The sequence below is a fragment of the Chrysoperla carnea genome, chromosome 1 (assembly GCF_905475395.1).
Source record: "Chrysoperla carnea chromosome 1, inChrCarn1.1, whole genome shotgun sequence".
Classification (NCBI taxonomy): domain Eukaryota; kingdom Metazoa; phylum Arthropoda; class Insecta; order Neuroptera; family Chrysopidae; genus Chrysoperla; species Chrysoperla carnea.
The window spans coordinates 84651872-84672609 of NC_058337.1; the positions used below are offsets into that span (position 1 = coordinate 84651872).

Sequence of the window (20738 nt, forward strand, 5' to 3'; positions counted from 1 at the left end):
ACTTATTTTTGTGCTTTTATCACCGATGAGTCAACAAAAAACAAGTCCCCATACTTGATGGTCTTGGAGATATTGATTATCAAAGAATCAATTTTCCGGGACTATGTTTGAAGTCACCGAAACTGTTTTTCATAAATTTGACCGGGAACTTTTGGCCTATGTGAGCTAAAATCCTCAAAAAAGGAGAATAATTTAACAAAAAGTCGCAGAAATACAGCAGGAAAGAAAATCAGGAATAGGAAACGGCATATTTCAAGCTTATTCTCGTCTCTCTAATTTTAAAAAACAATTTCAAATTTTAAATAAAAACTCACCACAAGAGAAGGCGTAGTTTTCGTACTCAATGCGTAGCGTAGGTGCATCACATATGATAATTATTAAAAATTTTTTTTTAATTTCGTCTTTTGAACACTGCATCTTGTTATTTTAAAAAACAAATACAAAATCTGAATTTGATATCGTTTTAAATAATCAAGTAAACTAGCAACTTTAGTTAACTTTTCGTAACTTTTATGAATTTCTCTGGATAATTATGAAGTACTTGTTTTAATAATCAATTTTGAAATAATACATTTCTCATTGCAGATGATTCAAACAGTTATGTATTTGGATCGGTGATAGATGGTGTATTCGAGGGCAAAATAGTGTCTTCTGATGACTCATTTTATGTAGAAAAAGCACATCATTATTTCCCCAAAGACCAACAAACAAACCAAAGCTTCCATTCTGTGATTTATAATGAAAAACATGTTACTGATCCACATCTCCACAAGCGTAAACATTCAAGTGGATGCGGTGTTACCGATGATATGGTACAATGGATGGATAGAGTTGCAAATTCCGCCGTAGATGATGATAATATCGATGCTGAATCCAAATTAACAGAACAAAATAAAATTAAAAATAGTGTACCAGAAAATGTGAAAGAAAAACATAAACAAGAACAAATTTTACCAAAAAATCTTAGAAATAGTTTTGAGAATCCATATGAGAAATATAGTCGTGAAGCGAATTCCAATGATTCGTCGTCACATCAGCGACACAAACGTGCTGCTCCAAAAGAGAATAAGCGTAATACATGCTCATTATTTATACAGACTGATCCACTTATTTGGAAACATATACGTGAAGGTTTCCCAGACCACAGAGATCCTAATAAAAGACTTGAAATAGATGAGAAAACTAGGGAAGAAATTTTATCATTAATTGCACATCATGTCACTGCCGTTAATTATATTTATCGAGATACGAAATTCGATGGCAAAATCGAACACAGGAATATTAAATTTGAAGTTCAAAGAATTAAGGTAAGATTCTGAATATTTTATTATCCTTAAATAAATTAACAAGATATTTCCATTGGCAAAAGGTTTTAAAATGTGTTATAATTGGAAATCCTTAACATTATAATTTTGAAAAAAACTGATTCTAAAAAATTTTATTAAAAAAATTAATTATTATAAAACATCTCAAGATCTATTAATTAAAAGCAGAAAGTTTACTCAAATCCGCCTGTCAAATGCTTTCTTAAAGATTTTCCGTTGAACTGGGATTGTTAGCTTCATAGTTTACCAAACTTCAGCTTAATTGCTCGAATAGTGAACAATACCAATTTTTAAAGTTTAAGACAATGTTTAATAAAAGTGGAATGGTATAAGAGCTGGAAACATCGCGCAAGTTGGTTTTAAGTATGATGGATTTTAGATATATCTTTTTTCATTCTTATTAGGTAGAAATGAAGTGTGTCTGGCACCTGAGAACGGTTGAGTTAATTAAGTTAATATTTCACGCAAAATAACTGTTTTCACAAATTATTAAACATTTTTTAAAACGTTTTTTTTTTCTTCTAGATTGATGACGATTCAGCATGTGGCGGCTATCCATATCGTGGTGAATCAAATCCATTTTGTATGGAAAATATTGATGTCAGTAATTTTTTAAATTTACATTCGTTGGGGAATCATGAAGATTTTTGTTTAGCATATGTATTTACATATCGTGATTTTACTGGAGGTACCTTAGGATTAGCATGGGTTGCATCGGCGTCAGGTGCTTCAGGGGGTATTTGTGAAAAATATAAAACATACACAGAAACTGTCGGTGGTACTTATCAATCAACAAAACGCTCATTAAATACGGGTATTATTACATTTGTCAACTACAACAGTCGTGTACCGCCAAAAGTGTCACAATTAACATTAGCACATGAAATTGGTCATAATTTTGGATCACCGGTAAGTATTAAAAACAAATATTACTCCTTAGTAATACCATAGATGTAAAGTAACCAAATCATTCCAGCCTTTAACTTTGAAAATTTTAGTCTTATATAAGAAAAAAAAAGTGAACTTTAAGAGCCAGCACACTACTCTTATGCACTGGGCTGTTTGCTGCCAATCCAACATATCACTGTGTATCAACCTACTATGTAGCCTAAAGGCAATCAAATGGATACCATACTGGCTGCTGCAGCCAAAACAATAAAAAAGCGTTTTGTTATAAATAAATGATAAATTTTTTAAATTTTACAAGAGAAATGAGAGTCTATTACAATCCAAATAATGTCAAATTACTATAATTGTAAAGAAGTAAATTCTAGTAGCTCAGTTCGTTAAAGCGTATCCAATTCCGTTCGCGGTATGCCTAGGGTAGCGGGCTCGATTCCTGCCGTCACAACAAAAATTTAATTAAAATTTGTGATGGACTGGTGTAGTGCATGGCATATGCATGAAGGAAGTGCTCTCAGTCTCTGAAAATAATTGAGGAGCTGATAAATGAAATTGTCAGCGGAAAAGGTAGCAAAACACATGTATGATTTGGTATCACAATAGGCTCTATAGCCTGAGTGTGTCCTTCGTGGACAGCCAATATAGCTTAACCTAACCTGTACAAAACTTACATTATAAAAAAAGGGAAAAGTATTGATGTAATGTTTTCTTTTTTGTTTGGGTTTCGCGAATTGCATACGCGATGTACAAATAATAAAAACGCCACACTTTTTGTTTCGTTAAAGTTACAGATGTGTAACTTTGTTACCTTTGATCCTTTTGGGCTCTACTAGAACTTACATTAAGAGTATGTAAATAATTGAGCTTGAAGATGGGCTGTTTTAATATACTGTAAGATTCGAAGTGTTGTGCAATCGCAAATTCAAAATTTTAAAATGATATTAAAATAAATCGTGACACAGTCCAAAAGAACCAAAGATAACAAACTTACATGCCTGCAAATTGTCGCATTTGAACGAAGTGTATTACATGTTTAAAAATGTCCCCGTTTATACTTACTCTTCAGCTCTTCCACGCGATTCAAATACTTGAAAGAATTAATTTACAGAAATATTTATATTTCAGCATGACTATCCACCAGAATGTCGTCCTGGTGGATTAAATGGCAACTTTATAATGTTTGCTTCGGCGACTAGTGGTGATCGCCCGAACAATAGTAAATTTTCTCTATGTAGTGTGGGTAACATATCAGCCGTCCTAGATGCCATTGAGGACAATAAGAAACGCAACTGTTTCACAGCAAGTGAAGGTGCATTCTGCGGCAACAAAATCGTTGAAGCCGGTGAAGAATGTGATTGTGGTTATGATGATTTAGAATGTTCTGATAAATGTTGTTATCCACGTGTTGTCAGTGAAGTGGAAAAAATGAAAAATGATTCAGCAAAAGGTTGTCATCGTAAATATGGTACACAATGTAGTCCAAGTCAAGGACCATGTTGTCAATCATCGTGTCATTTTGTTCCTGCGTCAGCATATAGTGTGTGCAAAGGGGCGTCGGATTGTAGTTATTCAAGCAAATGTGATGGCAAATCACCAGAATGTCCTCCGCCATTACCAGTGGCGGATAAAACACGTTGTAATAATGGTACACAATTATGTATTAAAGGCGATTGCGCTGGATCAATTTGTTTGGAATGGAATTTAACGGAATGTTTTTTAACATCTAATATTATTCCAAACATAAATAAACGAAAGTTGTGTGAGTTAGCATGCCAAAATGGAACAGATCCACAATCATGTAAAAGTACCAGTGAATTTGCACATCTGGTTGGTTTACCTCCTGGAGGTATTAGTCTGCGTCCAGGATCACCATGTGATAATTTCCAGGTAAGGTTGTGTATATAATATTTACAAAAGACAATTTGTATAGGCTAATGAGTGAAGTGAATATTTTACCGCTAGAGTGTGGATAGAAGACAATTCACGGAGTTAATGTTATTTCACACAGTTCGCAGAGTCTCTCAATGTGCGACAAGAGAGTATATTTACAGTAAAAGATAATTTGTGATATTTCGTATATTCAAATTTTCAAGAGACAATAAAGGCATTTTTTTAATAACTTATATAATTGTGATAATTTTTTTCCAGGGTTATTGTGATGTGTTCTTCAAATGTCGAGCAGTCGACGCTGAGGGGCCACTAGTTCGATTAAAGAATTTATTATTTAATAAAGAGACATTATTGACTGTCGCACAGTGGGTCACAGAGTTCTGGTGGGCAGTACTCTTAATGGGCGTTTTATTTATTATATTTATGGGTGCTTTTATCAAATGTTGTGCCGTGCATACACCATCATCTAATCCAAAGAAACCACCTGCACGACGTATTAGTGAAACGTTACGTAGACCAATGAATACGCTGCGTAGAATGGTGAGGAATTTTGTAATATTTATATATACATTGTATAAAAGAAAGTCGCTATTCGCAAATCTCTGTCTGTCTGTTTATTCGCTAACTTATTCTAACTATGCAACGGATTTTAAAAAGGTTTTCACCATAATGTAGATATATTTTTTTTGCAATTTTATTTGTGTTCATAATAAATTCTAAAGTTCTATACATACATATTTTTATACTTTGCGTACTTAAAAGTGCGGAAACTTCCCATGCGACTCGGACCCGATCGTTAATTTTTTTTATAATTAGAACTTTTTGCAATTTTTATTTTCTACAGCATCGGCATCATCATCATCATCATCACCCACCGGCTGGACCAACACCTATGCCACGAAATAGTAGTAGTTCGGGAAATCGTGGTCGAGGTGATGGAGCGTCTCGGCCTTCTGCTAGCCGTGCACCGCCACATGGTTACGGTGAAGGTAGAGGACAATATTATCCACCTAAAGGTAAGTTTTTTGTCTAAATAAATCATTGATTAGCTACGTGCACACAAACTGTGGTAAAATATCCATCGCAGTCAAGACAATCGATGAACAATGTTACTTCAACAGGACTACGTAGAGATTTTAGAGAAAGGAGATTTAAGGATGTTCCAGCATGGTATTTGCAGTTTCTATGTTAAAGCAATGGTACAATTTTTTTTTCGACAGAATTTAACGAAAAATTAAATTTAAGAATTTAATAATGCTTACTATTAATTCCCAAAGTTTCAGAAATTTTGACCGTTTAAAATGGGAAATAATTATGCCAACGTCCCAATTTCGATCAATTTACGTCAAAATTAATATCTCGAAAGTGAAAATTAATTTCTAAATTTTTTTTTTAGAATTGTATTGTATAAACATTTTTTTCTACTTTTTCTTCAATATATAATAATATCATAAAAAATAGTTGGAGAGACCGGACATTTTACATGCTTTAAATGGGACATGACCCTCAAAATCGCGAACTTTGTCTTTAAATATCTCGCGATCTAAACGGTCAAAAATTCTGAAATTTTAGGAATTCATAAATAAAGCTATTATAAACCCGAGAAAAAAAATTCGGCCAAATCTGTCGAAAAGTGATTTCATGCTGGTACTACCTTAAGTACAGATTTAACAAAGTGAAGAAACAAAACAAATTTACACGGTCAACAACGATGTTTATAATAAAATTACTGTCGCCTTCAATAACAGTGAGCAGATTCATATAGCAGTGAATTTACTAAAAATCATAAATTGATCGCTAATTTTTCCATTCATTGTGTAAGCTTCATTTTATTTCAATTGTCCGCTTTGCGTAACCAGCTGCATAAGTGTTGGTAATAAAAATTTGCGTTCCGGAGCGTTCCGGATACAAATAAAATGACGTGTAATTTAAATAAATTTTGAGACTTTTTTATTTTAAGCTATTGAGTGATAAATCGCACTCTAACTTTACATTCCAGGTAGGTTGAACTTATTAACTATACTACTAGGTGAATAGAGACAAAGTTTGAATAATTTAATAAATTTCCAGTAAGCTTTATATCTCACTAACTGTTGTCCCCGGCGCGTTCTTGGCCCAGAAGAATTGAATTTTTAGTAATTCCGTTCATTTCATATTTGTGATACCCATGGTAACTTTAATACATAAAACAACATACTGGTATAGATTTTTTCGCGGACAAACATTTGTGGCAATTGATTTGTATTTATAAAGAATTTTTTTTCTAGCTTCAGCACCGTTACCAGCAAATTATAATCGTTCAAATCATCCAGAACTATACGCTGGAGCATATGAAATGCATCGTCAAAATCAACATAAAGTCTGACAACAAACTGGTGCTTTTCCACAACATTTTTCCACCTATACTAATAGATAGGCAATCCTGTGAACAAAGTTACGCTACATGTGTTATTAATTATTATTTACTACAATTTTACTATGAGTGTATTATAAAACAAAAACTATAAAAGAATTATATAGAAAAAATTAACTAATTTAAAAGACAAAAATCTATTAATAAAAAAAAGTTTTTAAAAAATAATTAATTTCTATAAAAAATAATAACAATAAATAATGTAATAAATAGTTAATTATTTATAATTAACTAATTAATTCGCGTACAATATTTTTGTACTTGCCGATTGAAGAAGATTCCGACGCAAAAAGTGTGAGCCAAGGTGATTTTTAAATATCTAACAATAAAACATACTAGTTATACGTGCGTATGGCGTTGATAGGAATAAATAATTGACAACCAATTAATATATTTGTATATATAATAGGAATATATGAGGCGTGATTTAATTAAACGATTCCTATCGATTCATCTATTTTTTTCTTCTCTGATCTTGTAATTAAACACGTCTAGCGTCATATGTACGTACACTTTGTATATGTATACATATTATAAATATAAAAAAAAGTGAAAAGAAAATTTTGTGCGAATGATCGAATATTATGAATGTGAAAAATAAAAGAAAATTGTAATAGTTTTTCTCTCATTTTAATTTAAAAAACTGTTACAATTTTGTTCGAAGTATTAGTAAGTTTTATTCTTCTACTATACAACAAATTTTTTCATACCAAGCACAGATTTTCCAAAAAAAATTGTAATAATTAATAAAAATAATAATAATGATAAGGAAAATAAAAGAAATACTGAAAATTAATTATTTATATTTAAAAAATTAATTTTATATTTTTAGCACAGATATGTATACTAAGCTTAAATAGTTGATTTCCTGTTGTCGGAGAGTATTTTTTATTTTTAACTTTTGTTCTTTAAAATAATGCCATTGACAATCGTTCTAAGAAATTTACGTGACTAAAACCTTCATTTCTCATTCATATTTGACACATTCTTAATTAAAGAGTAATTTATTTTTAAAAGAACCTTGTCTTGTGATCCCACCATTATGAAATAATATGAACAATAATTCACAAATGGCGTCTATCATAAAAAAAATTTGAAAAATAAATATGACGATATAGGAAATCTAAGATATGACAGTCATTTTTAACTGTTCTAGCGATTTAAGTTTAGTATAGATTTCTGTGTTTTTTGAATTTTTGAACATGTCAGCTGATTTTAAAGTCATTAATAATTTTTAAAGAATGTTAGTATTTTAATAGATGTGTAAAATCCAATCATTTTTCTAAACCTAGAAGATTCGAATTTTTGAACTTAAGATTTTGCATTATGACCTATGTCATAAGACTTCGCGATTATTTCGTCGATCGAATTATTTGATAGTAGTTTAAATTTTGAATAATTCAATGAATTAATATTGAAAAAATTTGGTTTGTTTATACGTCTATCAAAATACAATAGCAAATAGTTCGTAATTTGTAAAATAAAAATCGTTAATATGTTTTAAGATTATGTTATAATTTCGAATCGAATGAAAATAATTTTACTAAAATCTTAAATCGTGTTTTTTTTTACTGTGACTTTTTAATTAACAATAACAATTTAGTCTAATTTTTCTTGGTATTTAGAGTGTCTAAAATAGTTTATAGAATTGTGATTCGCTATTACCATTTCGAGATAATAATACTTTATTTGTAATGATTTACGGGACCAACAAATTTATTTTCAAAAACCTAGTTTTATATCATGATTTTTTTAATAAGAAATTTTAAATCCTGAAATAAATTCTACAAACTGAATTTCTTTCACAAAATACTAAGTAATTATCCCTGAAAATGTTTAATTTTACAATGATATTCTTTGTGTTCCCCATAAGCCTATTACCTATGCCCACTTCCGGGCAAGAATTCCAAATGTCCTTAATTCAACAGAAACTCTTGTAAATGTTTTAAAAAAATTTATCGTACTCTACACATGCAAGTAAGAGTCTTTTTTTAGACTTCTCCAATGACATGTTGCATTTTTATTCAGCAAGGCAAAAAAATTCTATTATTTGAATTACTTTTATTCATTAAATTCAATTTCTGTTTTATTTCATACGAAAGCAATTTTTAGGTTAATCTGATTTACTCATCCATTGACAAATATTACGTTTGGTGTACGGAAGCAAGTGGCTAAATAGACAGACCTCGAAATGAACATGGGAAACATTACTTTAAACGTCTATATAAAATGTTAAAAATCTTAACGTCTTATTTAAGTTTTTCGAATAGACGTTTTTAACTATTTGTTATTTTGTTTAGGACAGTTATCAAAAAACTGTTCAAGCAAAAACTATAAATATATTTTATCTTTGTCAAACAGTGCGGTCTGAAAAAGATAAAAGATATAAGATAATTTTTAATTGAATAGTTTTTTGACAAACTACTAGAAACAATAAATAAAAAATTTGCATTTGAAAAATCATTAAGTAAATTAACAGCACGTGTACACACGTAGGTTATCTATCTCACAAATGCTTAGAGTATAATGTACACCTCCTTATTTACCAAGAATATCTTTCAAGGGTGACTTAATTACCTTGTGCCCTGAAATGTAATTTTTTTATTATAACATCTCAAGAATATTTTATCATTTAAATTTCATGTATTTCTCATAGACTTTTTTCTACTTAACGACATGAAATATCGGTGAAACGCTCACGCGCGATAATGCACATATTTTAGGCTGAAACTTAAGTGCAGGCGATAAAATAGCATAGAGACTAGCGTATCTTTGTTCCTATGAATTGTATGAAATCATGATTTAACAGTAACAAATTTTTCAATACAAAATGAAAGCGAAGCCAAGAAGAAATTTAAAAAAAGTCTATACAAATTTCTTCATATCCTCTTTTTTTTCCGGTAGTTACCTCCTACCTTATTTATGTAACAAAAATACAAGTCCTTATTTATAATGTTAAGTAATAGCAAATCACTTTAATCAAGAATTAAAAAATGTGTCAAAAGATTTCCCATTTACAAAAATAATTATTAGTTTAAGGTACACATTTCCGAACTGAAGACTCGATAATCGAATTAAAATTAATTATTTATAATTACTTATATTTAAATTAATTGAATAAATGCATTTTTAGGCCTTTAGGGACCTATCACAAATAATGGAAAAAAGGTTCCTGTATTATTTTTTTTTATAAAAATGATTTTTTTTTGTGTGAAATTAATATTTTCATACTAGCCACCGATTTTGATCAAATATTATTAATTATGACTAGTCATATTTAATTTTAAATATTATAATATTCGAAAATAAATGACTTATCACAGCTGACATAGTTTTTTTTATAATTTATAATTCGATTTTAATAAAAATTAGTAAAATCTTACTTATTTTGTATAAAATTTTCAAATCGATAATTTATGAGTAATTGATTAAGTTGAGTGACAGAATGAACATATTTTAAAATTTATGCAACTTGGAAGACTATAATATTGATGTTTGAAAGCTTTTGTGAAGTTTATGATTTTATAAGAGCAGTTTATTCAGCATAAAACACTATTATTGTTTTTGTTTTCTGTGACACATTAAGTTTAATCCAACTCAGAAGCAACATTGTTCAAAATAATTTTATGTAGTATTAGTTAAAATGCACTGCCATGGTAAAGAAGAACCGTCTTAATTTAAAAAATTCAAGTTGTTGAACAAATTTTAAGGATAGAGATGGTAATGGATGATTGAAAAAGTATTTAAAATTATAAAAGAAATGTTATCTGACTGTTGAATAGGTGACGATTTTTTGAGCAAATATTGTGCTCTTACATTGCATATTATTTTAATATTTTGTGGCTTGCTTATGAACTTTTTGAAAATAAATTTGTAAGATTTTAATACTAATTTTTATAATATTAATTTTTAGTTTCTAAAAAAATTTACAAACTGGATCTTATGACCCAAATCTTAATTGCCGTTCATTTAATTTATCTTTATACTCAGTAAAAAATAAGCGGCAGTCTTGTCTAGTGGCAGTTTTCGAACATGTTTACTAATAAATAAAATACAATAATTAAAATAAAATCTTTTAAATAATTAAAATACATATGAAACATTCAAATCTTAAAAAAACATCGTTACCAAATCAAAAGAGTCAAGTTAAAAGTAAAAAAGGTAAAAAATGATTTTTAAAATAAAATAAAAACCAAAATTTCAACTTTTTTTTATTAAGTGTGATTTACGACCTTTTTCCTTTACAAAGGAAATTTCGCGCTCTTATTTTTTATTAAAATATTTTTTTTTTCTTCAATATTACTATGAAAATTTGCTCTCTTGATTAGGCAATCATCTTTTCTCGCTACTGTAGAATCATCAGGTATTAATCAACTTTCTGGTGCTGAAATACTGCCAGCCATTCTTATAGACGATAAATTCGTAATTATCGAAAAACCAATAAGAAAATTTTATCGGAATGCGATTAATTAAAAAATTGAATTGGAACGATAAGTAAAAAATAAAACATATAAAATTTTTGTTTATTAAGGTTTTTTAAAACAACAACCGGTTTGTAAATATGGTATTATTGTTTTTATTTTGTAATTAAAAAAATATCTCTCATTATATTTTGTAAAGTGTAATTTACAAAAAAAAAAAAAAAATTATTCAACTTTTATTTGCATTATTATGTTTAAGAAATTTGTATCAACAAAGATGTCTTTCCTCCGAATAAGTTTTGTTATAGATATACAAAAAAAGGAAAATACTGAATTCATAAAATATTAAAAATAAATTTTTTTTAATGAAATTAAACGGTAGTTTTATCATTGATTAAACATATTAAAAAATTTTATTAACCTCCATGTATGAAATGAAGTTAATGATTCATTTAAAATTCTGAAATAAACATTCTTCCAAAACGAATTGGGAACTGATTTGAATGCGCTTTGTTTGCAATTTTACCATGCTTTGTTTGCAATCAGACATTTATGAACAACCCTATGAAATTAGTGGAAAACATTAAACGGAAAAATTGTTAAAGGTTCTCTTAATTTAAAAAAAAGTCATTTAAAATTTATGAATCAACTTCGGAATCTACCGCCTTCTATCCTCCCAGCAGCGTATGAAAAACCGGTCTAATTGTTTAGATAATGAAAACTACTGCTTGATTCTTGTTTAGGTTGTTCGATTCATTCTAACAAGAAGACGGTCTAATTATAATACCGGTTGGTGATTTTTCGTACCTAACCTACTTGCCAGAAGAGGTCTGTGACAAATTTTTTACTTTCGGAATTATTTTTTGCCTCTTATTTTAATTTAAAATGTTACTGTTCTTAATTTTTATAAAATGTTACTGTCAGAAAAGAGTTATTTAAAAATTTGATTAATTTAATCATACGGAAACTTAAATGAATGCACTCTCGTCAGTTCCCAATAATTAAGTAAGGGTAACTTTTAACCACAATTTAGATATCGGTTGATCCTTTTTACTGATTAATTGAGTAACTAAGAACGTTTGATACATTTTGATGGCCGTGGTATATACAATAAAACAAATACACATGCAAAATTATTGGTAGAATTTTACAGTTTTTATAATTTTGCATCAAAAATTTATAAAATAATAAAAACCGATAAAAATTATGAATCAAAACTTTACAAAATAGTTATTTATAACCTATTTAAAAAAATGTAATTTTTATTATGAAACTAAATGTACATTTATTTTCAATTCTTGTGTGCTTTTATACCATGGATTGTCGAGGATAATAATAATTTTGTGAAAAGGATTACAAATATGGCTGTTTGACTCAAAAAGTGTTCACAACATTATATTACTACTATACCACGCTGCAGCATTTCATCTACTGCGGTGGTTGAAATTCCAATTAATTCCATTAATAGTGGTAATAACAAACAATTTTTATATGTAAATGTGGAATTACTAAGATGCGGTTACATAAATAGTTAGCGTTCAATAAAAAGATTTTATTGATTAATAAAATTTTATTATTGAACGCTGCAGCATTTCATGTATTGAGGGGTTGAAATTCCAATTAATTCCATTAATAGTGGTATATATATATATGGAATTTCAACCACTTCAGTAGATGAAATGCTGCAGCGTATAATAATTTAATTTTTCTAATCAATAAAATCTTTTTATTGAACGCTAACTATTTATGTAACCGCATCTTAGTAATTCCACATTTACATATAAAAATTGTTTGTTAGATAACTCAAGAGACTTGTATCATGATGTTAAATTCGTTAATCACATGATATTCAGATTAATTTCCCCTTTACTGGTAGACATTCCTCGTATTGTATCAAACGATCTTAAGCTTTTATTATGAACATAAAATTTGATAATATCCTAAGGAAAATTGGCAAGGGCTTGGGGTCTTTATTCTCAGTCAAAGATCCTTTAGATAAATAAATAAAATTTGGCTACGAATTCCATTTTCTCAGTAAGCTTCTTGTCATCATATACTATTCTCAACTTATACACTAACTTGTGTTATTGCAATATTAGTTACATGAATTAAAAAACTGTCTTCATTAATCAAGATTATTTGTTGTCAACAAATACTTTTCCATGCGATTTACTGTAGAGCTTAGTTAACTTGACTTTTACTCTTACTTGAGAAACTACTTGCATGAAGTAGTGGTAAATTAAATTAAATGTGAATAGTATAGAAATTGGCCAGACCATTATCTGAAGTGGCGAATTGTTGTATTTCAACTTAATAGATACAAAATGATTTAATTTTTTCCTCTAAAAAGTGAATAAAATACTTTCTTCTTCATGTATATACATCTATCGGCAATTACATGGGTAACTCTTCATCGAGCTAGGGCGTTTTAGCTTCTAATGTTTAAGAGACATACATCTACGATTATTTCCTAGAAGTTATAATGCATTACGAAAATTAATTACAACATGAAGAACGTTTATCAATATATTTCAATTCACATGCAATACAATCTTTTCTAAAGTTGATGGACGGCCACTTTCCATGCTCTTACTTAACCTTGATATCGCTGGCGTTGTTACGCTTCATCTTCGGGTTTCTGCAGGACCATGGAGAGGTTTAAAAACAAACCGCAAGAACTTGGAAATCTATTTTAATATTTTCTTTTAAAACAATTTCGATTAGAACTTTGGTGTAAGTAGTTTGTAACAACAAAAAAATCTATAAAGCTATGAAATTTTACTCTGATAAAATAGTAAATATCGACACATGAGTAATATTTGTAAATAGTAAAACAAATCGCTTTAAAAATAATATGCAAAATTTAATTAAATTTCACATATTTAATTAATTCTAATTAAAATATAATGTTTACTATTTTGTCTATGGTAATAAATTAATGATAAAGAATAAAAAATATTGTCTATAAAATGAAAAAAAAAAAAATCATCAAAATATTTATATATATTTTTGGTACAATATTTCTCAACTGTATACAGAAAATACCTATTATATATAATATATTATTGTCAACATTACATACAATTTATATATAAATTATATATAAACTCATTTCATAAAATATATACGGGATATCAATTTTAATAAAACGATTTATATTTCTGTAAAAAAATATTTATATCAAAGTATTTAGTAACATATTGCATTTAAAGGAAAGGCAAATCATAGACCTTCTACGTTTATACCCACAATATCACCTCTAATTTTTTTTATATAATAATGGCTGATTTACAAGTTGTGAAGTTCTACCAGACCAATTACGATATCACTGACATGCCGGATCAGTATCACCTATTCCACCGATTCTAATTCGAAAGTTTGTTTTTTCGTCATCCCACCGGGTCCAAGAGTGTTTCTACCTATTTTGTCAACGTTTCTGTACCTATTTTGCCAGGAAACATATAATTTTTTTAAATTATTTTCTCAAAATTTTATTACAAAGTCCGCGTATCTTTCGAATTAGAGTCGGTCGAAATGAGTTGTAGTCCACTGCGAGAACACTCTGATTTTTTCCACCACCGCTTATTTCCACAGCACATAAGATACAGGCTTCAATGAAAACAGAACGGAAATCGTTTTGTTGTTATATACACTAGTACGAATTATAAACTGGGTGATGAGTCTATAAATAGGTGAAGTAGGGACATTAGTAGTGACTACAGTACCACAGGTTTACGAGTCACTGACTAGATATTGTTTACATCATGTAATAAATCATCAATTAGAGAAATATTTCCCTTTTTTTATTATACTCGAACATATATTTAAAAAAACAAGTGAAAAACAAACAATTGACTGAGTTAATTGTTGAAATACCATGTATAGACAGTGTTGATGCGCAATCGTTTGTTTTTTTGACGTCACGTAAATAACAAAAGATATTCACTTTTAAATAGACACACACACAACTGATATTCCTATATTAATACACACTATAAAATTTGCACCTAATTAACGCCCTCGTGGGTAAACAGTGATGTTTATGAAAAAATGTTTCAAACAAAAGTTTTTTATTTTTTTATAAGAAACATTTTTTACATTTAAACTTTTGTTCTATCTCTAACGGTTTACAAGATGGGTCCTACGGACCCAAGACCCAACTGACCTATGATGCTCATTTACGAACTTGACCTCACTTTTTACGTCGTGAGTACGCTGTAAAAATTTCAGCTCGATATCTTTTTTCGTTTTTGAGTTATCGTGTCCACAGACGGACGGACGGACGGACAGACAACCGGAAATGGATTAATTAGGTGATTCTATGAACACCTATACCAAAATTTTTTTCGTAGCATCAATATTTTTAAGCGTTACAAACTTGGGACGAAACTTAATATACTATTACATATATACATGGTATAATAAATACGTTTATTTTTGTGCTCCAAATTGGTTGATATCGACAAATGAAATTCGTTATCGAATTGAAAAAATTTGCACATTCGCTTACAGGACCTGTTTCATTTCGTAGGATACGTGCGTGCTTTTCAGTTCCTTTTAATTAAAATATATACGTTTTTATCTGGATTTAAATTAAAGCTTTCATCAGAATTTTAATTCAAAGATGAAATTGACCGTAGTTTCGGCATTCATAAATAACTAACTACTCGTTAATAAAATTAAAACAAATTTACGGAAGATAAATGGAAAATTATACAAAAACTACTGAAAATGTTGTACTACAGCTTTATTTTGGAAAAGAAGGAAAATTGGAAAAATCGTAAAAACTCTAAAAATTAATGACATAGCTTTCAATCTTCAAAACTTTACAAACTGTATTTTGTCTGTGGTTTTTTATGTTAGACAGAGATAATTAAGTCTTGATTGTATACAAGTTTTCGGTAAAAATGAAAAAACTAATGACCTAGACGTTAAAAGCGACCTTAAATAAAATTAAAAAAAAAAAAAAAAAAAAGAAAAAACTGATGTAGAAAAATTTTACATTTTATGTTTTTAGGAATTTGTATGCCCTTGGTAACTCTAATGAATAAAAAACATATTCAATATTGCACCGTTTTTATACACGGTCAATTCATTAATCGAATACTTGTATATAAAGTTATCAAATTAAAAGAATACCTACCTAAGAAGAAGAAGCACATTAATATTTATGATCGGCATAACTTTGAGCGCCGCGCCAAGACTCTCGGATTTCTATTAATTACATTTATTTTAGCGTAAGGGTTTGAATAATTAAGAAATAAAACTAATTTCCAAACACTCAATTCAAGAGAATTCAAGAGAAAACAAAAAATTCAGAAAAATTGATCTTTAAAATATTACATGATGTGTGTTCAAAATTTGTAAGAAAGACTGAACAAATGATTAATATATTAGAATTGAGGTTGCTGTAAATCTGCTGTTTGAATGGAGGGAGGAAGTTGAATGTAATGAAGGAGCAATATTGATCATCTAATTTTTTTCTCTAAGAAAGACAGAAAGATCTTACAACCTCGATTAAATCGAAAGTGAATGAATGAATTAATATATTTTAAAATGTGCCTTTAGAAGATGTCGCATATCTATTTTTCCAATACTAGTTTGGGATGCACGATAAAAAATTTTATGGATCCAAACTTTACAAAATGGACATTTCCATTATATCCTCAATCCGGTAGGCTATGAGTAAATTTTTTATTTTTTTTATTACAATTTGCGTGACTACATTGCTTGTTACTAGATACTTTGAGTGTTAAAGTGTTGTTTGATCATGAAAAAAATTGGATAGTACAAACCGTTTGGAAATTGATGATTTATAAAACAATTGTTTAGTTCAATGAAGTGTAAATTTGGAAAAATTTAAGCAAAAAATAATAGTATGCCAAACAACATTTATTTAAAATTCAAATGGTGCGAATACAAAGTATGTCTTTCTTAGGAATGAATTTTCGCTCGATCTACACACATACAAATCCTCACAATTTAAATGAAGTTTCTTCGGTTTTTTTTTATATTAAGTAACTTTTAATATATTCTTTGACATACGTTTGTGTTCGTACAGCGAAATATAAAAAATTAAATCGAAAACCAGTCGATATGATTTAACGTATTAATTTCTATTTATAACCATTTTGAAATGTGATAGTCTTTAAAAAAACAAAAAGAAGCTGGACATTTTTTGCAATCTTTACAGGACGTTCAAAATAACTTTTCCTAATTTTCAAGAGTAATAATCTTTAAAAACTACATGCCCAGTATTTTTAAGTTATAATATAACACCCTTAAAATTGCAACATTGATAACAATATATGGATAATAATATCCATAAATAAGCTTTTTTTATTTCATTTTGTTTTGTTTTTAAATAAACTTACCATTGACAAGCTGAGGTGTGCAAGGGTGGAAATCTGTTATCTCCACTACTTACAAGAAAAAAACAGCAGATGATACAAGATGCATTTGCCTTTCTTGTTTTATTAATCCGTTGAATCAGATTTTTGCATGAACTCTGAGGACGAAAAAATCACTATTGTTTGATTATGATAATATCAAAATAACGAATATCAGTTGTTTAACAGAGCTTACTTTGTATAGACAGGTGAATAAATCAGGAACTAATTACGTTTTGTTGTTAAAGTTCTTAGAGTTGCACGGCAGAGTTAAATTTCAAATGATCTAATTTAAATATTTTATTAACTTTTTTAGTCAACAAAAATTTAGGAAATTAATGGCCACAGGCGTCCGATTTTCAGATTAGATACATAATTTTACCGAAATTTATACATCTTGTAAAGGTATTTTACAATGCAGGGGCTTGGTGTTGTAGACTTTAGTTTTAATAACGTTATATTTCGATGTAAAACATTTTTGGGTCCAAATAAACAAAAGTTGCTTATGTTAACAAGATCTCTTACTTTTAAAAATTTGATAAAAGTTATTCTGAAACAATCTGTATAATATCATCCATCTTTAATATTTAGTGCCAAATAAATTTAATTCATTTGGTAAAAAAACCATCATTTCTCATTCATTCGAATCAAATTGTCGTTCAATATTTAAAAATAAGTATTTTTCTAACAAACAAAGCAAAAAGGCAATATAAATTTGTATATTGTAAAAATTTATTTCTGTAAAATATAAATTGACTGTAATTTGTGTCCAGTCCATTTACCGATTACTAATAATATTAATTAATAATTAAAACAATAAAATTATTATTCAGAAAAAAAAACTTCATGCTAATTTAAAATTTTGTGAAAAATATGTAAAAAAAAAACAAACATGTAAATATGAATAATAAAATATTATAGTTGTTTTTATATCAAAAATAATTTTTTTGTAATTTTATTTGCTTTCCTTTTTAACAACAATTTATTGGTAGGTACTGGGTTATTTATAGCTACTGAAGGCGTGAAGCGTGATTAAGCAAGAGTAAGAGATGCATTTATAATTTTAAAAAAAACAAAACTGTATAAAATATCAATACGATTTTTTTAAATTTTAGTCATTGGATATTAGATAATAATAATATTTTTATTAAAAAATAAGTTCAAGAAATAAACGCCTATCGGAGCGGCGCGGTTGTTAGCTTTTTTTAAAAATGCGGGTCATTTACATTTCTATGCCACAAAACCACACTAAACGATTGCGTAGTAAACACTGTCTATTATACATGGTACAGACAGTTAACAACAATTAACTCAGTCAATTGTTGGTTTTCACTTGTTATTACTTTGCTTTCCACAGTATTATTAAATGATTTTACTTAATACGGCAGTGGAAAAGGTCGCCATTTTCTATTTTTTTCTTAATTTAAAAAAAAGGAGGAGAGGTTTCTTCCGAGAACAAAATTCAGCAAGTGACTTTTATAATGAAATAGCAAAACAGTATACATGTAATGTGCCGTTGATAATTTTATGCTTAGTAATTTCGCAAGTTGTGGTACCTAGTATATAGTCACACATCGAATTCACAAATATCGTTCATAGCAGTAGGACACTCTGTAGGTTCCAATTAAAGAGACTGAAAACATCACGCAAATGCTGTAGATAATTTCGCACCCAATTATTTTATAAGTTTTGACAGCATTTTCAAGTTGATTTTACAAAAAATATTCGTTATTTAAAGACATTATATATGTCTCTAAAATCATGCATAGCCTTTAAATAATTACGAGCTCAATTATTTCGCAAGTTGTGAAAGCTATATCAAGTTATTCGAATTCATCGCATTGTTTAGATTGTGTATTTATTTATATGCGAAATTCAGGCTTTTCTGGTTGATATTCTAGAGCAAGTCTACAGGATTTTGTATTTTCCCGCCTATGTTATTTTTAACACATGCGTTAAATATAATGATTTAACATTTTAGCAGATATTAATAAATTTTTTAGATTTTTTATGTTAACTCAAATAAAATTGGAATTTAATATTAATTATTTTTATGATATTTATTTCAGATCAATTCAAATTATGTTTAAATTACTTAGATGTTTATAGGTTAGAAATCCTTCGTAAAGATTTCTGTCATTATGTCAAAATGGCATGCTTACGGCCAGTAGTTAAGCAGTTGAGAATAAGTTGCACAAATTTTCAATTAAAAAGACTTATAATGACTTCAAGTTCAGATTTAAATAAAGCTGTTGATGAATTACAAAAAAATCCGTATTTCGATAAATACGCGCAAAAGATTGCTAAATTACAACAAACTTCACCCGAAGAATTTTTAAATAGAATCGAACAGAAAATGCTAAAAGAAAAGGCTGATAAAGAGAATGCAAAATTAAAAGAAAGGTATTTCTAATAAAAATTGTTTTTATTGAAGGGAAATTAATTTTTGAAGTGTTTTAGACAATTTTCGTCAGTACTCAACCCTAAACCAGACATTACCTCAAATGAGTCAAAAGTAGAAACAAAAAATTTAGAAGATATTATGAAAATAGAATTAATAAAAGATAAAACATCGGAAGAAATCGCAGAAATTTGGAAAAAATATCATTTAACAAAAGATGCAATTTCAGCTGTTATACAAAAAGAACAATTTGGACAGATACGTGAAAATATGAAAAAACACCCAATCTTTATATTCCCATTACCTCGTAGTCAGGGATATGAATTTATTATGTGTCAATTTTCTGGTACAATTGCACACTTCACCCCATTAATTTGTTATCAGGTAAATTTCCCACTAACTTATTAGATTTGATTAAAATTGATAGATAGGCAAAGGTCGTTCAAAACGGAGTGAGTGTTCGAGAATGTAGATATGTGGACTTAATTATATGTAACTCTACTTCTACACTCTCTCCTATTCGATCTCATTTCATTTTGAATGATCTAAATGTTTCTAATTTTAGTCTACTGGTTTCTAAAGAATAAATGAAATAAAATTAACTTTAATCATATAGTTAACTTATGTAGATTTCCAATCGAAAAAATGTTGCTTACAATATTTTGTATTCTTTTTCCTAGGTTCATAAAGAAAATGCTCCAGAATGTTTAACTCTGGTTCATTATACAGAATTAGAAGCGGATAAAGGTATCGTATTAATGAGAGGCGAATTTGATAAAAATGTAATTGATACTAAAGAGGCACAATGCTTAGCAAATCAATTACAATTGTATTATGGGCAAAATGATGAAGAACGTTTGAAAATTCTAGAAACATTTACACATAAACCTGATGAATTTAAGCATATGAGCTTAATCAAACAACTTGAAAACTTACAATTAGTCTAATTACTATGTGATATTTATTAGATTTTTAGAATTATAAAGATTTATGCAA

At 28.6% G+C, this 20738-nt stretch overlaps 2 protein-coding genes across 2 annotated transcripts in view; both read left to right on the forward strand.

Moving 5' to 3' along the window:
* LOC123301277 (disintegrin and metalloproteinase domain-containing protein 10) overlaps nucleotides 1-6595 on the forward strand; it is a 471166-nt gene extending 464571 nt beyond the window's left edge. The window contains exons 4-9 of the mRNA XM_044884015.1: nucleotides 586-1307; nucleotides 1851-2234; nucleotides 3354-4115; nucleotides 4377-4658; nucleotides 4963-5134; nucleotides 6386-6595. Coding sequence (XP_044739950.1) covers nucleotides 586-1307; nucleotides 1851-2234; nucleotides 3354-4115; nucleotides 4377-4658; nucleotides 4963-5134; nucleotides 6386-6483 — 2420 coding nt within the window. The 3' untranslated portion in view covers nucleotides 6484-6595. The remainder of the gene's footprint in view (nucleotides 1-585; nucleotides 1308-1850; nucleotides 2235-3353; nucleotides 4116-4376; nucleotides 4659-4962; nucleotides 5135-6385) is intronic.
* Nucleotides 6596-19462: 12867 nt separating this feature from the next.
* On the forward strand, nucleotides 19463-20738 carry LOC123305328 (ATP synthase mitochondrial F1 complex assembly factor 1). The gene is made up of 3 exons (XM_044887013.1): nucleotides 19463-19744; nucleotides 19802-20126; nucleotides 20423-20738. The coding sequence occupies exons 1-3, from the start codon at nucleotides 19491-19493 to the stop codon at nucleotides 20687-20689; spliced, it is 846 nt and encodes a 281-aa protein (XP_044742948.1). The 5' UTR covers nucleotides 19463-19490; the 3' UTR covers nucleotides 20690-20738.

Coding starts and splice junctions, on each gene's coding strand:
- LOC123305328 (XM_044887013.1), top strand. CDS start 19,491: ATGGCATGCTTACGGCCAGTAGTTAAGCAGTTGAGAATAAGTTGCACA. Junction 19,745..19,801: donor AATGCAAAATTAAAAGAAAG/GTATTTCTAATA, acceptor GAAGTGTTTTAG/ACAATTTTCGTCAGTACTCA. Junction 20,127..20,422: donor CCCCATTAATTTGTTATCAG/GTAAATTTCCCA, acceptor TCTTTTTCCTAG/GTTCATAAAGAAAATGCTCC.